Below are 25,521 nucleotides of genomic sequence, written 5' to 3' on the forward strand. Positions count from 1 at the left end.
GTGACTTAGGGACCCTTCTGACTCATCTAAGTCAGTATCAGATGTCAAGGATTCTTGTGGAGAATCCAAGTGTCTCCTCTTACACAGTCTTTTCCTAGGGACTTCTTCGTGGGAGCATCCGAAGAAGCCTCCGAGGAAGAGGGGCACCCTCCAGGGGTGGCTGAGACACTGGTGCCCGGCGCTTGGGCGTGGCCGTGGGTGCAGAGGAGGATAACGGTCCTTTGTGGGGAGGAGAAGCTGTACCTGCTGATGTGGTTGTCTGGGTAGACAACACCTTCCTCATGAGGTCGAAGGCCCCCGGGTCCCGAGTCGAGGTATCTCCCGGTTCGAAGAAATGGGAAGAATCCCCGAAACAGGAACCGAAGGCACCGACCCGAGGACGGAACTGAGTCGATCCGTGCGAGGCCCGAGAGGGCGTCGGAACGAAACATCGGTCCGACTCTCGGTCCCGGAACCAAGGATGGATCTTCGGCCCAGAGACTCCAGTACCGGATCGGATGGAGTCGAGGTGAACGGTGCCGACCGAGAAAAAGACGGTTCTGGCACCGAGGGCTCCACAATCATCAGTTCAGCTTCTTCCGGCTCCGAAGACTGGACAGGTCTCGGAGGAGGAACAGATGGAGATAGTGGCAGGCCTTCAAGTCTCGACATCAACTGAGAGGAGACAGAGATAAGCTTGGATAGGGCTGTATGCTCCATCAATTTCTGCACCACACGGTCCACATCGGTGTCGGAAAGGGGCCTGGAAGAACGAGTCGAAGGGATCGAAGACGGAGCCGACCTCAACAGAGTCGGTGGAGGGAGCTCCGTCACCGGTTCCAAGACTCGAGGCTCGAAACTGCCAACAGTTGAACACTCGGCCCGAAGTCTGTGGAACCGGTGATCTAACTATACCGAAGAGCTCGGAGCCGATGACTTGGGCTCCGGCGTCTTCGACCCTCGAGGACTTGGATGCCTGGTCTGAAGCATCCAGAGCCTCCTGGAAAGAGGGTTTCAACAATCCTCTATCCATCAGTTTCCTGCGCCTATCTGTCATGACCCTCCCACTAAAAGAGTGACAAATAGAACAGTCCTCTTGTAAGTGGAGAGGGCCAAGACAGTAGACACAGGAACTGTGGTTGTCTGTGACCGACATCTTTTGGCCACACTGACAACGTTTGAAGCCAGATTTCATTTTCTCAGACATAATGAAAGAGAAAGAAAACAGTCCAGTCCAGTAACAGTCAATCCAGGTAACAAAAAGTCAAATCCGGTATTTTGTAAGTCCGATTGTCAATTCAAGTAGGGGTGGTAGGCCCCGAAAAACTCTATACCAGTTAGTTAAACTAAGTTAAACTAATCTAATGGTACCGAGAATTCTGCTCTACTCACACACCGTACACTAACTTTCAATAACTATAGTTCTTAAAGAAGATCTTTGAAATTTAACCCAAATAGTTAAAATCTTATCTGTAAAAAGCCTCGAGCTAGCCTCCAGCGATGCGTATGCAGCAGCGGCAAACTAGATCTGAGGTAAAGGCAGAGGGGGATTGTGGGTATTAGATGTCCTCGAGCTTCTTCTCGATGCAGAGCTTGCAGTCGGCCGGCACGGAGCCGAGGATCGGCTCCGAACCCATGTGTAAGAACAAAGGCGAGATTGAACACTCTCACATTAAACTTTACCTTCATCTACAAGCAAATACACCACATAGGTTGTAGAAGATAGAGAAGGAAAGATAAACTCCAGGATGAAAGGGGGATGGCGGGAGGGTAACCAAGACTGCAACAGTGAATACACTCGAACATCTACATTTATGGTAAGTGCATACAACTGTACTATGTTCTTCACTGTTGCAGTCATTACATTTGGGTAGAATCTCAAAGCTATGGTTGGGTGGCTGGAGCTAAACAGCATTAGGTGCGGCTATAAGGCCCTGCAGAACTGCAGTGGCAAAGCCTGCCCTGGACTTAGAGAGGCAAATGATAATGCTTTGTAAAGGTGTGAACAGAACTCCAAGTAGAAGCCTCTAGAATGTCCTTGGTTGGTACTCCCCTGAGAAAGGCTGCTGAAGTAGCTGCAGCTCTGGTGGAATGAGACCTATTGCCCTTGGGCACAGGTTTACCATGGTGTACGTAGCAGAAACGAATGCAGTGGCTTATCCACTTTGAAATAGTCTGCTTTGAAATAGCCTTTCCTCCTGATCCTGCAGCATATATACCACTAGTAATTGCTCAGTTTTTCTTAGAGCTTTAGTCCTGCTCAAGTAGAATCTTAGCTGTCTGTGTACATCCAAGGAATGCAGAATTCTCTCCCCCTTGTTCTGCGGATTTGGACAGAAGGTTGGCAGATGAATAGTTTGGTTAAGAGCCACACTGGAAACCACCTTAGTCATGAATGTAGGATTTGTCCTCAGAGACACCCTGTCTGGGTAAAATATGATAAAAGGCTCTACAGCCATGAGGGCCTATAGCTCTGAAACTCTTCTTGCTGAAGTAATTGCTAGTAACAGAGCTGTTTTCCAAAATAAGAACTTTACATCAGCGGTAGCAGCTGGTTCAAATGGAGGCAGGGTGAGCTTTTCCAACACATAATTAAGGTCCCATCCAGGTACTGGTGATCTTCTAGGAGGCCTTAAATTTTTGGATCCTCTAAGATACTGCTTTAGTAACGGATGAGAAAATACTGGTGGCTCTGTATTGTAATGAGCCGAAATGGCAGAGGCATGGATTTTAATTGATGAGAAAGATAGGCCTTTGTCAAGCATCTCAGTTAACTATTGTAATATCGGAGGAATATTAGGTTCTGCTGTATGAGTTCCTTGTGCTCGATTCAAAGCACAGAATCTCTTCCATTTTCAGCATAAGATTTTCTAGTACTAGGCCTTCTGGCTTCCAAAATGACATTCATCACAGCTTTACTGAGAGGTGTTGTTTGTATAACTACATGATCAGCCATGCTGCCAGGTTAAGTGTTTGGAGTTGACTGTGCATGATCTGACTGTTTTGCTGGGACAGTAGTTGAGGTTTTTGAGGTAAGGTCCAAGCTGGGTATTGAGAAAAGGTCCTTAGGATTGGGTACCAGTATTGGCAGGGCCAGTCCGGGGCAATTAGTATCATCTTTGGTTTCTCTTGTCTGACTTTTAGTAGGACCTTGGGAAGAAGAGGCAGAGGAGGAAAGGTGTAAAATGATAGGTTTTTCCAACTGAAGTATAGGGCGTCCACTTTCCATGCTTGTCTGTGATAAGTCCTTGTGCAGAATTTTTTCAGTTGATAATTTTGAGGAGAGGCAAATAGATCTATGTCTGGGTTCCCCCAGTCCCTTGTTATCATGCTGAATACTTGTGGATCTAGTTTCCACTCGTGAGGATCCATGAGGTTTCTGCTTAAATAGTCTGCCAGAGTATTTTGCTTTCCTGGCAGGAATTGAGCTTGAAGATGTATTTGGTAAGTCAAAGCTGTGTCCCACAGTGCCATGGGTAATCTGCAAAGGGGGTATGAGTGTGTGCCCCCCTGCTTGTTTATATACCACGACTGTGGTGTTGTCTGTCTTTATCAGTAATTGTCCAGGATGAAGTAAGTCCTTGAAAGTTGTTGGTGCATTTTGAACAGCTAACATCTCTTTCTGGTTGATATGTAGATGCATTTGTTTTGGGGTCCATATGCCCTGAATGCATCTTCCCGCCATGTGGGGCCCCCAGGAATAATCTGATGTGTCTGTTGTTAAGGTTTGGCTGGCAGGGGGTAGAGTGAAGGTCCATCCCATGTTTTGGTGACATGCCTTTGCCCACCATAGAAACTCCTGTTGTAGGCAGGGAATGAGAGGAATCATTATTTCCAGACTGTGACAATGTTGACTCCATAAACTTTTTAGGTACCACTGAAGTTTCCTCATATGCAGTCTTGCATATGGAATCAGTAGGATGCAGGATGCCATGAAGCCCAAAGCCTGCAGAATTTGTCTTGCAGATAACTGGGTTTTTGTTGCCATCAGTTTGAAGTAAGTAGTCAGTTGCCTTTGCTTGTCTGGCATGAGGTAAGCCATCTGGGCAGTTGTATTCAAGCTTGCACCCAGGAATCTTTTGAGAGGGTACCAGTTGTGATTTCTTTTCATTTATTGTGTACCCTAGACATGTTAGAAGCCTTTTCACAAACACCAGGTGTTGAAGAATGTCCTTTGTTCTCTGCTTGAATGAGACAGTCATCCAAGTAAGGATATATATGAATACGTCTTTGTCTGCAAAATGCAATTACTGGTGCCAGGCACTTTGTAAAGACCCTGGGCGCAGTAGATAAGCCAAAGGGCAGTGCAGAGAATAGGTAATGCATTAAGCCAGCCTTGAATCTGAGGTATCTTCTGCACGATTGCCTTACTGGACATGCAGGTATGCCTCTTTAAGGTCTAATGTCACCAGCCAAGCATTCTGGCCCAGCATGGGCAGAAGCTGCTGCAAAGTCAGCATTTTTAATTTTGGAATGTCCAGGTATGTATTCAAAATAGATAAATCCAGTATTGGCCGCCAGGCCTTGTCCTTTCTGGGTACCAAGAACAGTCTTGAGTAAAAACCTTGCCCTTTTTCCTGTTCTGGTACTGGCTGAATTGCCCCCCATATCCATGAGGGACGTAACCTGTTTCTGTGCCTCTGCCCATTGATTTTTTGGCAGATGTGGCCAACCGTTTGCCATTGGCAGAATATAGAAATGGAATCTGTATCCCTGAGATACTACATTTAGCACCTACTTGTCCTGGGTTATTAACTGCCAATTTTGAACAAAAAGTGTTAATTTTCCCCCTAAGGGTGCTGCCAAAAGATAAGTGCTTGGTGCAGGTAGAGGGAAGTCATTGGGACTGTTTTCTGTAGGTTTGCGCTTTATCGCCTCCAGATCTGGAGGTAGAAGTGTCCCATTGCTTTGACCTGTATGAATCCTACGCCTGGTATCTGGAACCCTTAGGGCATCTGGATTTGCCACTTTGAGCTCTGTCTGACACAGGAAAGGACCAATTTTTTGTAGGCCAGTGTCTACTGAATCTTGGTGGCTGCACTTGTAAGAAGTCTTTTACAGTTTGCATAGACTTAGCTTTGTCTTCCATTTTCTTTAAAACCTCTTCTGCCTTAATACCAAACGGAGTATCATGCTGTAAAGGTGCATCTAGCAATTTAGCTTTAACATGATTAGGCAAATTTTGTTCCTTTAGGCAGGCATGCCTCCTAATCACAGATCCATAACTGTGGCCCTTCAGGAGGCCTCTAAGGAATCAAAACCACATTGCAAAGTATGCTTTCCAACCTGTTCAGCTGCATGCAATAATTCCTGCAATTCTTTATGTTCTGCACATTCAGAAATCAACATCATTTTCTGTTTTAGCAATCCCATAACATGTTGTTGATACTTGAGCATATGAAATTGACAGTTTAAGGCCATAACTGCCAAGGTTGCAGATGTATAAACCTTTTTTCCCCATCTATCTACTGCCCTTGAATCTCTGTCAGAGGGGGGTAGGGTTTTTTGCTGTTGAGGCCTTAACTCCCTTTGGACCCTGTGAAATAGTTTCAGGATCAGCAGAAGGGTTTTCTAAATAAAAAATTTATGCGAATCAGGGACCCTGTAATATCTGTCAGGTTTGCTGGGAGCCAGAGGTAAGAAGTCAGGGGTCATGCTAGACTTCGAAAACACATCATCCACAATGTCTAAAACAGGGGGTATGGCTAAAAGCCTGTGCTGAGGGAGGAGGAGGAAATCCCTGAGCCTCTTTTTTGATTCTGAGAAATCTTAATGCTCCCTCAAAGATTGCAAGGTTTCTCCAAATTAATAATCCTCTGGAGGTGATGCAGATGGTACAGATTCCATTGCATCTGAATCCTCATAGGGAGGTACAGAGAATTCCTGATCAAAATGGAATCAGAAGAAATAGAAACCTGATCTGAAGATTCATAATCAGTGTCTTGCCTAGGCCTCTTATCTGGAGGAGGATGGGTACCACCCCTGATCAAGGTAATAAGGTCTTCAGCCATTTTGATCATCTGTTTTTGTGCACGTGGCTCATGCGTCTTTTTTTTTCAGTTTTAGAAGTTGCTTTTGTCTCTGGTTTTGCAGTTGTCGGCAGTTTGATTTACAAATGTTGAGGCCTGACTACACCCTCAGAAGCCGGTGCCTGCTCAGCGGCTCCGGACCCATCAGAGGGAGATACATCCGTCTGTCCAATACTTTGAGTATCTCGTGGCATGCCGGACTCCACATGAGTGTCAGTAGAGGCCTGTGACTTGAAAGTAGCGGGTATCAGGGGCTGCGAAAGCGCCTCACTGAGTACCGACAAACCGGCGACTGGCTTAGGAGAAGCTTCGTCGTCAGGTTTGGACCTCGACTGTCTCTCTCTGTCCTTTTCTTTGCGTTTTTTATGTACTCCGGAAGTCGTATTGCTATCCGATGACATTTCTGGATAGTTAAATCTGTTTCCAAAATACTTTGAGGCAAAAATATACCGACACTTTATAGTGCGTTGGTTAAATCTAGCACAAAACCAACAGCCAGGCATGTTGTGATCAGGGCCTAGGCAAGGAATACAGTATAAATGGAAATCCTTATGAGGTATTTGCTTCCCACGAGTAACACAATTATGAACTTTTTCTGACATCAGTATGGAGCAAGAAAAAAGTTTCCCCAACGGGGTACTTAGCTTTAGTGAAGACTTTGGTTCTGAAACTCAAACTTGAATATTTCAGTAGTCGGCTGACCGGCACTTGCGAAATGCTTCTGCTTCAGGCAATGCGCGGCAAGAAGGACTAAAGAAAATGGCATCGGCTGCATGTTTTATACCCCGGACGACCTGACGTCATGGAAGAGGAGACAGCAACTGATGCGGGACCCAATTCGAGTGGGCGTTCGAAAGACATGCGTTGAATGGGCGTGCCTTTGTTGAAGGTTGGGCATCGGGCTGGCAACTCAACACCATAAAAACCAACTGCTAATCATTAGCGGACTGGAGTTCCACTGTGGCGACCCCTAACCGGGAAAAGCCGAAAGACAAACATATCTATATATATATATATATATATATATATATATATATATATATATATATATATATATATATCTATATATATATATATATATACATAATACATATACATACACATACATACATACACACACATTTATTTACAGGTGTACTTTGACCCATCAAAATTACACTTTATGGAATTCTACTTACTCAACTACACTTCTCCGAAACAATGTTAAACCAAAAAAACAAACTGCAGAAACTCTTTCCTTGAGAAAGGAATGACTTGGCCACCATGGTTTACTTCTCCCTTTCTTCAGTGTAGTGTAGTGCAGTGTTGGAGTTGGTATACTTAAGTGCAGGGTTTAGTTATGGTCCTTTGAGGTTTTTTTCCAATGGTGGCCAAGTTGTTCTTTTCACAGGGAAAGGATTTTGACAGTCCGTTCGGTTTAACGTTGTTTCGTAGACGTGCAGTCGGGTAAGTAGAATTCAATAAAGTGTAATTTTGATGGGTCAAAGTAGACCCATATATACATACACACATATGGCTATACTCCAAAACAGTGAAGTATCAAAGCATCAAAGTTAAACATAGATCAAAAATGTCCGAAAGTCAAAATATTAAAATCGTGTTTTTTTTTCTTTTTTTTTTCAAGGGGAATGCCCCCCTGCTAATTATATATACCAACTCCAAAAACACACAACAGGTTAAGGGCAAATCAGCAACCCCTGCTCTTCTGTGTCTTCCTATACAGCAATACGGACAGAATAGTTCATAACTCTTTGATCACTTCTGTGGCATTACGGACGTTAGATATTATGACTGACTATATGAAGCACTCTCATGTGCGTGTGTACCTGTGTGTATAAGCATGTATGTATATCTATATACACAGAGAGAGAAAGTGACGCACACATACTGTAATTTTAAACTTCCATTTGTTAAGAAATTGTACCACAATTAAGACTACAGAAACAAACTGCATATTAAAATATAAACCTGCCATTTGTTCTGTGGTACACATGAACAGAGTTCTATGGTCCAGAATCAGTATGTGGTCCAGGTGTTAAAAGAGCTGACTAGGTGGTAGGAGAAAAATATATGAGCCCAGCCTGCAGATTTCTTTGAGAGTGGAAATGTATACATGCTCAGTAACACTGTTCTCCATTCAAGCTCTTCGGTGGAGACTAAAGAGCCGACACAGGTATCTTCAGCCTTGTGCGATACTGCATGCCCAAACTCAGAGTTGTCACAGGACAATAACTGGCATAAACCAGAAAACCCCCAACTTCAATGGGGATGACAGCAGCATTCCTGGAACTCAAAACTCATTCAATACTAAATTAGTGAAGAGTACAGCTCTCTTCCCCAGAAAAAAACTGAAGTCAATATAGTGAGTGGGAAGACTTAATGGTTAGGTTTGGGATAGTAACACAAAAGTACAGTTGTATACACTTTACATAAATGTAGATGTTCGAGTGTATTCACTGTTGCAGTCATCACATTTGGGGTTATCTGCTTGCAGTAACCCTCAGTCAGCCTGATTATCAAAGTTTTGGGTCCTGCATCGGTTGCTGTCTCATCATCCATGACGTCAGGTACTCAGGGGTATAAAGCATGCAGCCGATGCCATTACATCAGTTTTTCTTGCCCCAGATGTCAGGTGCCCCCCCCAATGGGAAGCAATTAAATAAAAATATGCAAGGTTATACCCCCAACAAAAAAGCAAATACACCAAAAAACTTTTAAGCATAGTAAAGGAGAATAGAGGTATAGCCAAAAGAAGTCAGGGGGCTGGAGGGAGGGTAACTTTTAGTTATGTACTCACCATAACTTCAGATGTTTGGGATCCATCTCGCCTACATTCTGAATGATGGGTTCGGAGCCGATCCCTCGGCTCCGACTGCACCTTATGCCAAAGAGCGAAGTCTCTTATTGGCTGAGCTTACTATATCCCAGGATGCACCACTACCAGTCCCCCAGATCTAGTTTGTCCGCATACATGCACACACGCATACCCTGCTTATATAACATCGTCAGATGAAACAAGATAAAACAGTTGAACTCAAAACTGTTCAATCTCTTCTGATCTGCAAGGCAGGGGAAGGAGGTGGGGTATCAGGAATGTAGGCGAGATGGATCCCAAACATCTGAAGTTATGGTGAGTACATAACTAAAAGATGTTATGTGATCCTATCTCGCCTACATTCTGAATGATGGGACAGCGTCCCTAGCACCTGAATCCTGGGTGGCTCACTGGAAAACACTCCTGAGTACCGTGGAACCAAATGATGCTCGTCCTTTAGATGCCACATCCAATTTGTAGTGGGAAATGAAAGTGTGCGGGTTGGACCAAGTAGCCAGCACAAATTTCGAAATAGCGACTTGGAATGAAAGGCTATAGAAGTAGCCATAGCTCTGGTAGAATGAGCTTTGATAGATGATGTAAGATGTTTATTCGAAGAAGAATAGGCCTGAGTTATGCAATCTCTGATCCATTTTGAGATTGTAGCTTTGTGATGGTTTGGCCCAATTTATTATCTGAGAAGGACACAAACAACTGGTCTGACTTACGAAGTTGCTGAGTCCTGTCTAAATAGAAGCGTAATTGCCTGTGAACATCCAATTTATGGAGAGTGTATTCTGCTTCATTAGAGAATTTTGGAAAGAAAACTGGTAGTTCTAGAGATTGTTGAAGACAGAAACTAGAGCAGACCTTTGGGACAAAGGATGGATTAGGCCTAAGTGATACTCTATCCTTGTGGAAAATCAAGTGCGGTGGTATAATAGACAGGGCGTGAAGCCCTGAGACTCTACTTGCAGAAGTAATAGCCACTAAGAATGCCGTTTACCATGACAGATATTTTAATTACATGTAGCAGCCGGTTCAAAGGGGAGATGTTAGTGCGCGAAGCACCAACTCAAGATCCCTCGGAGGTGCAGGATGAAAAACTGGTGGTCTTAACAGACTCGCACCTTTAATGATCGTTTTGCATAGTCTGTTGCTCATCAAAGGAGGATCCGTGGATTCATGGAATTTAGAGATAGCAGCTAGTTGAACTTTAATAGTTGAGACAGAAGATCCCTGATTAAACAGGGATGTTAAGAATTTCAAAACCTCTGGGACAGGAGCAGTGATAGGGTCTAAGCCCTTGAGTTGAGCCCAGATAGCAAACCTCTTCCACTTACTGAGGTACAATTTGTTAGTGGTGGGTTTGTGGGCGAAGATAAAATGTGAACTACTTCGGGTCTAGCGTGTGACTTCTAACTAAGGTTGGAAGTGGAGGAGCCAAGCTGTCAATTTCAGAGATTGAAGGGACTGATGCCAATGTCCCGACTGATGGATTAGCAAATCCGGGATCAGGTCTAAGGTCCACGGATCGTCCACTGCATGCTTTTCCAGGTAAGGAAACCATATCTGACGAGGCCAGTATGGGGCAATCAGAATCATTGAAGACCCTAGTTGAGAAGCTTTTGAATAACTTTGGGAAGGAGTGGAATTGGAGGAAAGGCATAAAAGTAGCCCTGTTGGCCAAGGTTGTGCTAGAGCATCCATGGCTGGTACTTCCTGATGTGGAATCAAGGAGAAGAACCTTGGCACTTGGTGTTTTGTGGAGTTGCAAATAGGTGCAGCAGCGTCCCCATCTCTTGAAAACCTGGGCTGCTACTGTGCGGTTTAGAGACCATTCGTGAGGAGAGAATTGTCCTGCTTAATTTGTCCGCCAATACATTTGACTTTCCCGGGATGTGGGTCGCTACCAAGAAGCGGTTGGTAGCTACAGCCCATTCCCACACTCTCATGGCCTCTCTGCAAAGGGGATACGATCTGGTCCCTCCTTGTTTGTTCAGATACCAGACCACCGACATGTTGTCTGTGTGGATGGCGATGATGCCCTGAGGAAGAAACTTGTGTAAGGCCTGTAGGGATAGAAGTACAGCCCTCATCTCCAACACGTTGATGTGGAGAGGAGCTTCTTCGAAGCCAAGACCCCTGAACTAGCCTGCCAGGACAATGCCCCCCCCCGCCACCCTATCTGGGAGGCATCTGTCGTCAGGGTAACCACGGAGGGAGAACAAAGGGTTTTCCTGATCCAAGTTGGATGTCTGAAGCCACCAGCGAAGGTCCCTTTTGCATATGTCCGTAATCATGATGTGATGATTGAGGGAAGATCCTGAAAGGACCATTGAGTTGACAAGAGCCACTGAAGAATCCTCATGTGTAATCTTGCTAGAGGAACTAAAAGAACCGTGGCAGACATTGAGCCTAAGACCTGTAGGACCATCCTGGCTGGGGCTTTGGATCTCGAGATCAGAGCTTGAACTTGGCCCTGTAAAGTTCGGATCCTTTCGGCAGGAAGAAAGACGCATCAATCTTGAGTCTATCTCTGCTCCTATAAACTTTATCGTTGAGAGGGCAGCAAGACAGACTTTGACCAATTGAATGTAATCCCTAGGGAAACACCCAGGGAGATGGTGGCTTTGAGGTTGTCCATTAGTAGATGCCTGGTGGTGGCAGTCAGGAGCCAGTCGTCGAGATAGGGAAACACTTGGAATCCAAGACTTCTCAGGTGAGCCGTCACTACTGCCAAACACTTGGTGAACACCCTGGGGGCTGTGGTGAGACCAAAGGGCAGAGCACAAAATTGGTAATGACTGACTCCCAGGCTGAAGCGCAGATACCTTCTGGACGCCTGATGTATCGGAATGTGATAATAGGCGTCCTTGAGGTCTATGGAGCACATCCAAACATCCTTCTCCAACAATGGGAGAATGGATTGTAACGTGACCATTCGGAATCTGGATTTCGTGAGGAGCACCCTGTCTATATCAGAATCCGACATCCTCGAAGACCGAGAGGAAACAGAACGGGTTCGAGAAGGCCTCTCCATCGGCCCCAAGGGACTAGGGGACCGGCTCGAGGCGACTCGATGAGAATCGGCGAGGGAATACTCACCAGATTCCATCGGTGCGAGGTGACTTGGCCGAGGAGGAATGTCTGGCCGGGCGACCCTTGTCGGCTCGAGAGCAGTGGAGCGGCGAAGGTGACCCGCCTCGATGCCGCAGCCATCGGCTCCGAAGCCAGAGGGTCGATACTGGTGGCATCGAGGCAGACCGTTCGACCTCGGCTCCAGTCTTTGGCGAAGGAGAGGCCTGCCTAGGTCTCTTGGCAGTCGGATCCGACGGACTGGTCGGAACCGAAGCCCTTTTCTTTTTGGCAGGAGCCGGAGAGGATGCCAAGGCTTCTTCAAAAGAGGATTTAATTAACCCTTAAGAATCAATTTATTTTTCCTCTCCTGGAGGACCCTTGAGGAAAAAGCGTGACATACGCTGCATGACTCCTGCAAGTGCTTTGCCCCTAGACAATATACACAGAGCAAATGATCGTCAGTAATAGACATCTTAAAACCACATTTGAACATTTTTAAAACCCGAAGGCCTAGGGGATTGAGACATGATGTTAAACAATTCTTTGACAGGAATTCAAACAACTATAGATTTGCTTGTGATAAATCTAAGCTTATAGTTAAAGTTTAACACAAACACTAGCTGTAAATGACAGGGAACTCTCAACTACTGTAGACTAGAGACCCTGAAAGGTTTTCAAAGGTTGACCGTCTGGGAAGGCCCTGGATGTAAGGGGCGAAAACAAACTCAACCCAATCACACACAACAATCTTCACAATCCAAAGCGTACACAAAGCGATAGCCGTTAAAACAGCTTTTGTGACCAAAAAACAGCAAAAAACTGACAGAAAAGTAGTTAATAAAAGCTACTCAGCCCAGCCAGCTCGAGACCACGTCTTCGCAGGGAAGCGGCAAACGAGATCTGGGATATAGTAAGCTCAGCCAATAAGAGACTTCGCTCTTTGGCATAAGCGTGCCGAGTCGGAGCCGAGGGATCGGCTCCGAACCCATCATTCAGAATGTAGGCGAGATAGGATCACATAACATCCAGGACTGCAACAGTGAATACACATTTATGGTAGCTGTACACAACTGTACTATGTTCTTCATGTTTCACTGTTGCAGTCATCACATTTGGGTAGATTCCCGAAGCTAAGGATGGGAGGAGGAATTTAGATAGCATTAGGACCAGCTATAAGGCCCTGCAAGACTGCAGTGGCAAAACTAGCTCTGGAGTAAGAAAAAATAGGCAAATGGTAATGCTTGGTGAAAATATGTACAGAACTCCATGTAGTAGCTTCTAGGATGCCCTGGTAGGGACACCTCCGAGAAAGGCTGTAGCAGTAGATGCAGCTCTGGTTGAGTGTGGTCTTATCCCCATGTGGGATAGGTTTTCCATGGTGCTTACAGCAGAAATTAATGGAATGGCCTATCCATTTAGACATGGTTTGCTTTGAAATGGCCTTCCCCCTCTGTCCTGTAGCAAATGCCACCAGCAGCAGTTCAGATTTCCTTTGAGGTTTAGTCCTGTCCAAGTAAAATCTAAGTTGTCTGTGCACATCTAAGGAGTGCAGTATCCATTCCCCTTTGTTCTGTGGATTAGAAAAGAAGGTTGGCAAATGAATGGATTGATTAAGAGCCACACTGCATACTATTACCAACGTGCCAAAAGTCACAAACCAGAGAAAAAGGAACAAAACCAAGCAGGCGAACGCTCCCAGGATCCGTTTAATCTTAACAATAATGTGAGCAAAGTACAAAACCAAGCTTTCGGTGAGCACAGTGTCCCACCTTCATCAGACAAAATAACAAGCCAACAAACCTAATTTATACACGAACAATAAATTGGTTAATTGCATACAATTCTAAAACTATCAATTAAGTTAAAGGAACATCATTTTTACATAATATTAAAACTAAAGACAGCAGAGCAAGTAAAACTTTTGGCAATAACACACTTATGCTTTCATGCAACAAAATGTACTATCACAACCACATATAAATCATCTCTTATTATGGTTACGATGTAAACCTATTCTAAATATTGAAATATATGATGTAAATATGTGTAATGTGTGATGTACATATTAGTGTATTATATAAAATAAAAATTAAAATTGAAATTGAAATACTCCAGTTAAATTAAAACTATACATCACATTTAAAATCCTTCCCTGTGTATAAAAATATATGTATATGTATATATCTGGTGTGCTCTTGTAACTATGAATAAATATGAGCACATTCGTCCAATCATGTATTTATATGCATATCATAAAAAATATATATATATATATATATATATGATATATATACATATGAATGTGTATGTGGGCATATATACATCAATCTGCACGTATATATATATATGTATGCTTACATGAACTTTATCATTGTAAAATATAAATAAACCTCTAAAAAAGTTTCTTTGTAATTACACATAAAAAGATCACACTCATCTATTATTAGACAAGAGTTTCAAAACTGGAGCGACAGTGACAAATTCGTTTAAACCTGGGTTTGTATATGCCCATGTTCTTAACTGCCAGTAAAGTTCATTTACTTCCAAGTGAGTCTGCCAAGGACCACTAAAATTGTGATTAAGAGACTTCGCCAAAACTGCAAATTTAAAACAATGTCCTGGACTGGCCAAACTGTGCCTAGCCAGTGCATTGTTAACATCCTGTTTAGTTATTGCATAAATATGCTCATAAATCCGCTGTTTGAATTTTCTTTTTGTTTTTCCGATGTAAAAAGCGGTGCAGTTTTGACATAAAGCTACATACACAACTCCGACAGACTCACAACTAAACTTCCCTATTATTTTATATACCTTGTCTCTAATTTTAACCTTTGACTCAGTACAAATGTACTTACATTGGTTGCATGAACCACATTTCTTAGTTCCTGCAAAAGATTGATTAATGGGCTTTGGTTTAGATTCGAGCATACTTTTTAAATTCTGCCCTCTCCTAAAAGTGATCCTTGGGGTTTCTCCTAGTCTTGTTGTAAAAAATGTGTCTTCAGTAATGATGGCCCAACATTTATTGAGCACTTTTCTAATTTCCTGATGGTCAACTGAATACGTACAAAAGAACCTCAAATCAGATTCAATTGGATAGACATTTGTAAGGCTTAAAGAAGGAGAAATTTCAGAGACATCAACCAAAACCATGTTTTCAGTACTTAAAATTGGTTTATAAAAGCCTACTCTTCTTTTAGTAATGACCTCTGATTTTATATCGTTCAATAAACAGTCAGGATACCCTCTATTGGCAAACATGTTGCTTAAAAACTCGCATTCCTGCACAAAATCGTCAAAATCCGAGACCATCCTGGCCGCCCGTACCATTTGGCCTTTAACTACGGCCTTCTTTTGGTAGCCAGGATGGGAGCTCGTGAAGTGTAAGAATGCATTAGAGTAGGTTGGCTTACGATAAATAAAACTCTGATACCTACATTTCTCCAAGTCTTTCCTGATCAAAATGTCAAGAAAGCTAATACTTAATTCTTGTACGTTGGATGTAAATTCCAAAAATGGCGTCTTTTCTGTGAGGGAATCGAGAAATCCGGGTATAAGTGATGGGCAAGCCTTCCATATGAAAAACATGTCATCCTGGTACCTAGTGTACCAGGAGACAGAAGACTTAAAACAGGGGTCAGCAAAAAGAACATTCTTTTCCCAGTAGGCTAAAACCCCATTAGCGAAGCTCCCTCCGCAAGGTGATCCCATCGCCACTCCTGATTTCTGCAGATAGATGTTATTATCAAAGGACAAAAAATTGTTGCTTAATACAATCTCAAGTAAGGTCTCAACTACGTAAGTTACTTTGTCATCTATTTTCCATTCAAGTAGAAGTTCACTTATCCATTGGATGCCTACCATATGAGGTATGACTGTATATAAGTCTTTAATGTCCACTGTCAGGAACCAGGAGTTAACCTCAAGCGGGATCTTACTTAATTCCTGGAGAAAACTCCAGGAGTCCTTACAAATATGTGCTTCTTTAGCTATTAGGGTCTTAAAATGCTGTCAATGTATTTAGCACAAGGGATAGTAATGGACCCTCTACCATCAACTATGGGACGGAATGGTGGATGCTCCAAAGATTTATGAATCTTTGGGGTGCCAAAAAAGACCGGCAATCTTGGGGCTGCAACATTCAAATAATGATATAAATCTAAATCGATACAGTTCTCAAGGAAGAGGTCTTCTATTAAACTTCTTATTTTAGCATAAGCTTTGTTAACTTCGTTGATACTGGAGATTTGATACCTATCAGTTTCTAACAAAAGAGTCATACTTTGAATGTACACACATTTATTCATAAAGACCAAACCGCCCCCCTTGTCAGGCTTCATTACCCTGATGTTACAGTTTTTCAATAATTCAAGAAACTGATTTTCCTCTCTTGTGATGTTATAAAACCTTTTACTAGAGGGGTGGTTGGCTTTAAGTGCTCTGAAATCGTATTCGCACATTTTCTCAAATAAAGAAAGTGTGTCATGTAATGGGGGGTTGTAAACACTGGGGACTCTAAGTGTACCCGAATGGGAGGAACTATTCCCCATTAAGATTTTCAAGTTTAGTTTCCTCACAAATAACTTAAGGTCGACCAATAATTTGACCAAGTCAAATGGCTTATCAGGTACAAAAGATAACCCCTTAGAAAAAAATTCAACCATGTCAGGGTCAATGTGAAAAGAAGTATAATTATAAATTTTAAAGTCCCCTTTTGAATCGGTAATGACTTCTAAGTCAGAAAACCGATCTATCATCTCTTGCGCTGACCCTTCCGGTTCTTGTAGTTGTTCTGATTGGTCCTGTTCTGACCATTTGTTTGTTTGTTCTTCCCATTGTTGTTGCCCCTGTGAAAACCCTGCTGGTGGGATCCATCAGTACAGTTGTTAACCACATCTTCATCAAATTCATCCCTAATGTCATTGTCTGCCCGTGAGGTGTTAGGGTTAAGGGGTTTACTGGTGTTACTACGTAGCCTCTCGCTGCGACGAAGAGGCAGGGGCTGTGAATTCCCTTGAGACTCTTGAAATACTTCATCTTGGTTGCTGGGATCTTGATGATTATCAGGTGGATTTGTTGTGTTCAAGCCAGTCCTGACTGTTTTATTAGCCAATAATGGTGGTCGAGGGTAGGCTTTATGGAGACGGTATTCAGTGGTGTCTCTGTTAATTTTCCTTCTTTTGTTACTAATAAGTTTTTTAATAGTTGCATCAATACTGCTGAAAATTCGTAAAAATTCATATTTGTACCTAAAAAACTCATTATCCCCTTTAATAGTTTGCTCTAGATTCGCAAGGTCAATCATAGTCACGTCAACCTCTTTTTGATATTGCACAATCATAATGTTCATGTAATCAAAACCTTGCTGATCAAATAAAGTTAATAATTCATTGTGAAATTCTGAGCCTTCAACAAGACCCACTGGAAAACGCCATTGGCGTAGCCCTTTAGGGACCAGTTTTTTTGCAAGACATTCTTTCAAATAAGAAATTTCAAGCTGCAGTTTCCTGCACTTGAAAAGCTTAGAGTCAAAGGTATTAATTAATGAAGTTAAGTCACTTGTGTTTTCTGATTCATTATCAGAGCTTACTTCAGTAACTTCATCTTTAAAAAAATCAGTATAACTGAGAAATTTATTGATGGAAGGACTTACTGAGTCTTTAGCACCAAGGCAATCGTTCCTGTCTCGTTCGCCATTCCGCATCGATGTTCTATTCATTTGACCAGGTGGAATTTCAAAAGAATCACAACTTCGTAAGGAGCTAGATAAAGAAACCGGCACTACACCGGAAATGGTAGCACCAGTAAGCGGTAGTGCGCTTGGAATATTCAGTAATGCCGGAGTTGTGTCAGTAGGGCACCTGCCCGATGCTGAATGATGTGCCTCTTCGAGCCTCAGAGGCATAGTAACGCTGTTAGCTTGCAAAGCGTCAACTTTCTGTGTTAACGCTTCCATCCGATCCATTACCATTTGCAAAAGGAGGGTTAGATTACCATCGGCATTCGCCTTATTCGAAACACCCTCTCCTGCTGACAGGTTGTCAGCCGCATCCTCATTCTGAGAAAATAACGATCCTTGTGAAGCCATGCTCACTCTGCTCAGGGCAAGCAAACAACGAACTGTTACCAACGTGCCAAAAGTCACAAACCAGAGAAAAAGGAACAAAACCAAGCAGGCGAACGCTCCCAGGATCCGTTTAATCTTAACAATAATGTGAGCAAAGTACAAAACCAAGCTTTCGGTGAGCACAGTGTCCCACCTTCATCAGACAAAATAACAAGCCAACAAACCTAATTTATACACGAACAATAAATTGGTTAATTGCATACAATTCTAAAACTATCAATTAAGTTAAAGGAACATCATTTTTACATAATATTAAAACTAAAGACAGCAGAGCAAGTAAAACTTATGGCAATAACACACTTATGCTTTCATGCAACAAAATGTACTATCACAACCACATATAAATCATCTCTTATTATGGTTACGATGTAAACCTATTCTAAATATTGAAATATATGATGTAAATATGTGTAATGTGTGATGTACATATTAGTGTATTATATAAAATAAAAATTAAAGTTGAAATTGAAATACTCCAGTTAAATTAAAACTATACATCACATTTAAAAATCTTTCGCTGTGTATAAAAAATATGTGTATATGTATATATACGCGTGTGCTCTTGTAACTATGAATAAATATGAGCACATTCGTCCAATCATGTATTTATATACACTAGGTACCAGGATGACATGTTTTTCATATGGAAGGCTTGCCCATCACTTATACCCGGATTTCTCGATTCCCTCACAGAAAAGACGCCATTTTTGGAATTTACATCCAACGTACAAGAATTAAGTATTAGCTTTCTTGACATTTTGATCAGGAAAGACTTGGAGAAATGTAGGTATCAGAGTTTTATTTATCGTAAGCCAACCTACTCTAATGCATTCTTACACTTCGAGCTCCCATCCTGGCTACCAAAGAAGGCCGTGGTTAAAGGCCAAATGGTGCAGGCGGCCAGGATGGTCTCGGTTTTGACGATTTTGTGCAGGAATGCGAGTTTTAAGCAACATGTTTGCCAATAGAGGGTATCCTGACTGTTTATTGAGCGATATAAAATCAGAGGTCATTACTAAAAGAAGAGTAGGCTTTTATAAACCAATTTTAAGTACTGAAAACATGGTTTTGGTTGATGTCTCTGAAATTTCTCCTTCTTTAAGCCTTACAAATGTCTATCCAATTGAATCTGATTTGAGGTTCTTTTATGCATTCAGTTGACCATCAGGAAATTAGAAAAGTGCTCAATAAATGTTGGGCCATCATTACTGAAGACACATTTTTTACAACAAGACTAGGAGAAACCCCAAGGATCACTTTTAGGAGAGGGCAGAATTTAAAAAGTATGCTCGAATCTAAACCAAAGCCCATTAATCAATCTTTTGCAGGAACTAAGAAATGTGGTTCATGCAACCAATGTAAGTACATTTGTACTGAGTCAAAGGTTAAAATTAGAGACAAGGTATATAAAATAATAGGGAAGTTTAGTTGTGAGTCTGTCGGAGTTGTGTATGTAGCTTTATGTCAAAACTGCACGCTTTTACATCGGAAAAACAAAAAGAAAATTCAAACAGCGGATTTATGAGCATATTTATGCAATAACTAAACAGGATGTTAACAATGCACTGGCTAGGCACAGTTTGGCCAGTCCAGGACATTGTTTTAAATTTGCAGTTTTGGCGAAGTCTTTTAATCACAATTTTAGTGGTCCTTGGCAGACCCACTTGGAAGTAAATGAACTTTACTGGCAGTTAAGAACATGGGCATATACAAACCCAGGTTTAAACGAATTTGTCACTGTCGCTCCAGTTTTGAAACTCCTGTCTAATAATAGATGAGTGTGATCTTTTTATGTGTAATTACAAAAAACTTTTTTAGAGGTTTATTTATATTTTACAATGATAAAGTTCATGTAAGCACACACATATATATATATGTGTAAATGGATGTATATATGCCCACATACACATTCATATGTATATATCTTATATATATATATATATATATATTTTTTATGATATGCATATAAATACACGATTGGATGAATATGCTCATATTTATTCATAGTTACAAGAGCACACGCGTATATACACATATACACATATATTTTATATACAGCGAAAGATTTTTAAATGTGATGTATAGTTTTAATTTAACTGGAGTATCTCAATTTCAATTTTGATTTTAATTTTATATAATACACTAATATGTACATCACACATTACACATATTTACATCATATATTTCAATATTTAGAATAGGTTTACATCGTAACCATAATAAGAGATGATTTATATGTGGTTGTGATAGTACATTTTGTTGCATGAAAGCATAAGTGTGTTATTGCCAAAAGTTTTACTTGCTCTGCTGTCTTTAGTTTTAATATTATGTAAAAATGATGTTCCTTTAACTTAATTGATAGTTTTAGAATTGTATGCAATTAACCAATTTATTGTTCGTGTATAAATTAGGTTTGTTGGCTTGTTATTTTGTCTGATGAAGGTGGGACACTGTGCTCACCGAAAGCTTGGTTTTGTACTTTGCTCACATTATTGTTAAGATTAAACGGATCCTGGGAGCGTTCGCCTGCTTGGTTTTGTTCCTTCTTCCACACTGCATACTACCTTGGGCATTGAAGGAGGGGTTGATCCTGAGGGACACGCTGTCCACATGAAAGATGATGAAAGGCTCAACTGCCATAAGGGCCTGTAATTCAGATACCCTTCTTGCTGAAATGATTGCTAAAAGGAAGGCTGTTTTCCAAGAAAGGCTGTTTTCCAAGAAAGGAATTTTAACTTTGCACTTGCAGCTGGTGCATAAGGAGGTAGAGTGAGTTTTTCCAATATAAAGTTAAGGTCTCAGGCTGGTGTTGGGGCTCTCCTGGGTGATCTTAAGTTTTTGGCCCCTCTGAGGAACTGCTTGAGCAGTGGATGAGAGAAGAGGGATGGTTCTGTGTTACTGTTGTTCTTCTTTTGGCTTTTCCTGGTTAGGGGTCGCCACAGCGGAACTCCGGTCCACTAATGATTGGCAGTAAATATTTATGGTGCAGAGGTGCCAGCTCAACGCCCAACCTTCAACGAAAGCACGGCCGTTTCACACGTCTTTTGAATGCCACTCATCCATGGGGAAGACATGCAGACTCCACACAGAAGGCACTCCAGCTGAGAATCGAACGGGAGAACCTCTTGCTGTAAGGCGACAATGCTACCGCTGCACCACCGCGGCTTAGGGGTGGTTCTGTGTTGTAATGAGCTGAAATGGCTGAGGCATGAATTTTGATGGAGGAAAAAGAAAGGCCCTTGTGAACCATCTCAGTTAAGTATTGAAGAATCTGACGTAAACTGGGCACTGCTGTTCCCCATCCATTGTGTTTAGTTCCAGGAACAGAATATTTTCCATTTTTCAGCATAAGATTTTCTAGTATTAGGCCTCCTTGCCTCCAAAATGACATCCAATACTTGTTTACTGAGGGATGGTAACGGAGAGGTCAAGCAATTAGCCAGGCTGCCAGGTTCAGGGTTTGAAGCTGAGGATGCAGAATCTGGCCCTCCTGCTGGGACAGCAGGGTAGGGATCTGAGGCAGGTGCTATGGTGCCAGCAGTGACACACTGTGCAAGAGGGGGTACCAGTGTTGGCGTGGCCAGTCTGGTGCAATCAGTACCATCCTTGGTTTGTCCTGTTTGATCTTTAGTAGTACTTTGAAGAGGCGAGGCAGAGGAGGAAAGGCATAAACTGATGGATGTTTCCAGTTGAAGAACAGGGCATCCACTTTCCAAGCTTGTTTGCGGGGAGTCCTTGTGAAGAATTTGTCCAATTGGTAGTTCTGGGGGGAGGCAAACAGGTCTATATCTGGGCTCCCCCCATTTGTTTATCAACATGTTGAAAGTCTTTGGTTTCAGTTTCCACTCGTGTGGGTCCATGAGATTTCTTAGTTCATCTGACAGTGTGTATTTAGCTTTCCTGGCAAGAATTGAGCCTGTAGATGCACTTGGTAGCTCAAGGCTATGTTCCACAGAGCCATGGCTAGTCTGCAGAGGGGGTATGAATGCATCCCCCCCCGCCTGTTTATGTACCCCATAACAGTGGTGTTGTCCTTCCTTACCATTAATTGTCCTGGAAGAATGTGGTCCTTGAAGGCTGTCAGAGAATTCTGCACAGCTAACATTTCTTTTTGATTGATATGCAGGTGCATTTGACTTGGGTTCCATTTGCCATGAATGCCCTTCCCTGTCAGGTGAGCCCCCCATGCATAGTCTGATGCGTCTGTTATTAGGGTTTGGGCGGCAGTGGGTAGAGTGAATGATAGTCCCTTGTTTTGGTGGCAGGCCTCTGCCCAGCAAAGGATCTCTAACTGTAGGCAAGGTATGATAGGAATCATTGCATTTAGATCCTGAGAATGTTGACACCATAGGCTTTTTAGATACCACTGTATTTTCCTCATATGCAGTCTTGCATATGGAATTAGGAGAATGCAGGAGGCCATGAACCCAAAGGACTGGAGTATTTGCCTTGCAAACATAGCAGGGTCTTTGTGGCCATTAGTTTGAAGTAAGCTGTCAAATTAATTTGTTTCTCTGGCGTGAGGAAAGCCATCTGGGAAGCTGTGTTCAAGCTTGCTCCCAGGAATATAATTTGTTGACAGCGTACAAGATGTGATTTCTTTTTGTTTATGGTGTACCCCAAACAAGTTAGCACCTACAAATGCTAGAGGATTCAAAAGTATGTCCTGGCTTTCTGCCGGAATTGGACAATCATCCAGGTATGGATATATTTGAATATTTCCTTGCCTGCAAAATGCAAAGACTGGAGCTTTGTCTATACCCTGGGCACAGTAGATAAGCCAAAGGACAGTGCAGAGAACTAGCCTGCTTTGAAGCGTAGCTATCTTCTGCAAGATACCCTGATTGGGATGTGCAGACAGGCTTCCTTTAAAATCCAGTGTTGCCAACCAGACATCCTTGCCTAACATAGGAAGCAACTGGTGAAGAGTTAGCATCTTGAATTTTGGGATCACCAAAAAGGTGTTTAGGATAGAAAGGTCCAGGATAGGATGGCATGAGTTGTCTTTTCTGGGTACCAGTAAAGGTCTTGAGTGGAAACCTTGTCCCTTTTCCTCTTCTGGTACAGTTTGAATAGCCCTTACGCTTAAGGGAGAGACTACTTGCTTTTGAGCCTCTGCCCACTGATTTAGGAGTATATCTGGCCAACCGTTTGGAGGGGGAGTGGGGGGCAACGTGTGGAAGTGAAATCTGTATCCTTGAGAAACTACATTTAAAACCCATTTGTCCTGGGTAATTAGTTCCCAGTTTTTTGTCTGCAGAGCAATCTTTCCCCCTAAAGGAGCAGTCAGTTGAGAAGGGCTTGGAAGATTTAAAGTTAAGTCACTGAGACAGTTTACCATAGGGGGGAGTCGTACTACTCCCTGATTTGGAAGTGGGAGCCCCCACTTCTTAGTCCTGTGCGTACCTTGGGACTGAAGCCTGGGTGTTCTGCTGGTTCTGGGTTTGGACTGAGAAGGCCTGGAAGAGGCAGGAAAGGACCAGTTCTTAGAGGGCCAATGCCTACTAAATCTTGGAGGCTGTACTTGTAGGAAATCTTTAACAGTTTGCATAGATTTAGCCTTTTCCTCTATCTTTTTAAGTACTACTTCTGCTTTGTTGCCAAACAGTCAGTCCTAATTTAAGGGAGCATCCAGCAATTTAGCTTTAACACGATCTGGCAAAGATTGTTCCTTAAGCCAAGCATGCCTTCTAAGTACAGACCCAGTGACAGCAGCCCTGCAAGATGCCTCTAGTGACTCAAAACCACATGGCAAAGTATGTTTTCCAACTTGTTCAGCAGAATGCATTAAAACCTGTAAATCCTTATTTTCAGCACAGTCAAGAATCAACATAATTTTCGGTTTAAGCAATCCAATAATATGCTGCTGATACTTTAACACATGAATCTGGCAGTTTAAGGCCCCAGTGGCCAAGGTTGCACAAGTGTAAGGCCCTAGTGGCCAAGGTTGCGCAAGTGTATACCTTCCCGCAGTAGGATTTTTAAAAAGGAACTTGAGAGAGTCAGGAACCCTGTAATATCTATCTGGTTTTCTGGGAGCTGAAGGTAGAGATTCAATCCTAGGTCTCTTAGAGGGGGAAGGTTGGCTTCCCCTGATTAAAGTAATAAGGTCTTCAGACATTCTTATCATTTGATTTTTAGGCATATAGGCCTGACTATGCGGTTTGGGCATAGGTTTTCTAGGCCTGGTTCGAGTTTTAGGCCTTGAAGAAGAAGATGACGTCGGTTTAATATGCAAGTCAGTAGGCCTGAATACACCCTCAGAAGCCGGTGCCTGCACAGCGGCTCCGGAACCATCCAAGGTAGAGACATCCATAGGTTCCACAGTTGAAGCATCTCGTGGTATACCGGACTCCGAATGGGTTTCAGTAGAGGCCTGTGAATCTGAAGTAGCGGATATCAGGGGCTGCGAAAGCACCTCACTGAGTACCGATGAACTGGCGACTAGCTTAGGATAAGCTTCGTTGGCAACTTTGGACCTAAGCGGCCTGTCTCTGTCTTTATCTTTGCATTTTTTCGGAATGTTGGCAGTCGTGTGGCTTACCGAAGACATATCTGGATAATTGAACCGAGTACCAAAATATTTAGAAGCATAAATATATAGATGACGAATAGTTCATTGTTTAAATAAGGCACAAAATTGACAGTGAGGTATGTCGTGGTCAGGGCCTATGGAAGGAATACAGTACTAATGAAAATCTTTATGAGGTATTTGCTTTCCCCAAGAAATACAATTATTGACTTTTACTGACATCGGTTTAGAGCAAGAAAAAGTTTCCACAATGGGGTACTTAGCTTTAGTTGAAGACTTCGGTTCTGAAACTCAAAACGAAAATTTCAGGAGTCGGCCGACCGGCACTAGCAAACTGCATCTGCTTCGGGCACCGCACGGCAAGAAAGACTAATGTAATGGCATCGGCTGCATGCTTTACACACCCTGACTACCTGACTTCATGGAAAATGAGACAGCAACTGACGCAGGACCCAATACTTTGAGAATCATGCAGACTGAGGGCTACTGCAAGCAGATAACCCCAAATGTGATGACTGCAACAGTGAAACACGAAGAACATCTGCTTGACAAAGATATACGTCCTATAAAAACAGACTCTATTCTTCCCATTCAAAAAAAACGAAGAAAGAAAGAAAAGACAAAAAAGCAATGCAACAGTGCATAAGAGGAAAAGCACAAAATTTAAAACCCATGAGTGTGTCAGGGAGCCAGTTCATACCTTGTACCATTTTGCTGGGATGCTGGAATAACACTGTAGTAGAAGGGCACACCACCAGGAGGCATTCCACCCTGTACTGGCTGGTTTGCAGAGACTACGACAGGCTGCTGGTATGGTTGTTGCACTACACCCTGGGATTCGTTTCCTACTGGAACCTATGGGGGGAGGGAAATTATTTGAACAATGCATATTATCAGATGCTTGCTTCACACTCAACAGAAGTACCGTCACTTAAAGGGACACATGGACCCCTAACCA

The 25,521-nt window shown here is 42.6% G+C and overlaps 1 protein-coding gene across 1 annotated transcript in view; it reads right to left on the reverse strand.

Annotated features, from left to right (window-relative positions):
• R3HDM2 (R3H domain containing 2) overlaps window positions 1-25,521 on the reverse strand; it is a 2,908,810-nt gene that overhangs the window by 687,406 nt on the left and 2,195,883 nt on the right. Inside the window, exon 12 of the mRNA XM_044083626.1 lies at window positions 25,264-25,418. Within this exon, the coding sequence (XP_043939561.1) occupies window positions 25,264-25,418 (155 nt within the window). The remainder of the gene's footprint in view (window positions 1-25,263; window positions 25,419-25,521) is intronic.

The sequence above is a fragment of the Protopterus annectens genome, chromosome 9.part0 (assembly GCF_019279795.1).
Source record: "Protopterus annectens isolate FY-2018-M chromosome 9.part0, PAN1.0, whole genome shotgun sequence".
Classification (NCBI taxonomy): domain Eukaryota; kingdom Metazoa; phylum Chordata; order Ceratodontiformes; family Protopteridae; genus Protopterus; species Protopterus annectens.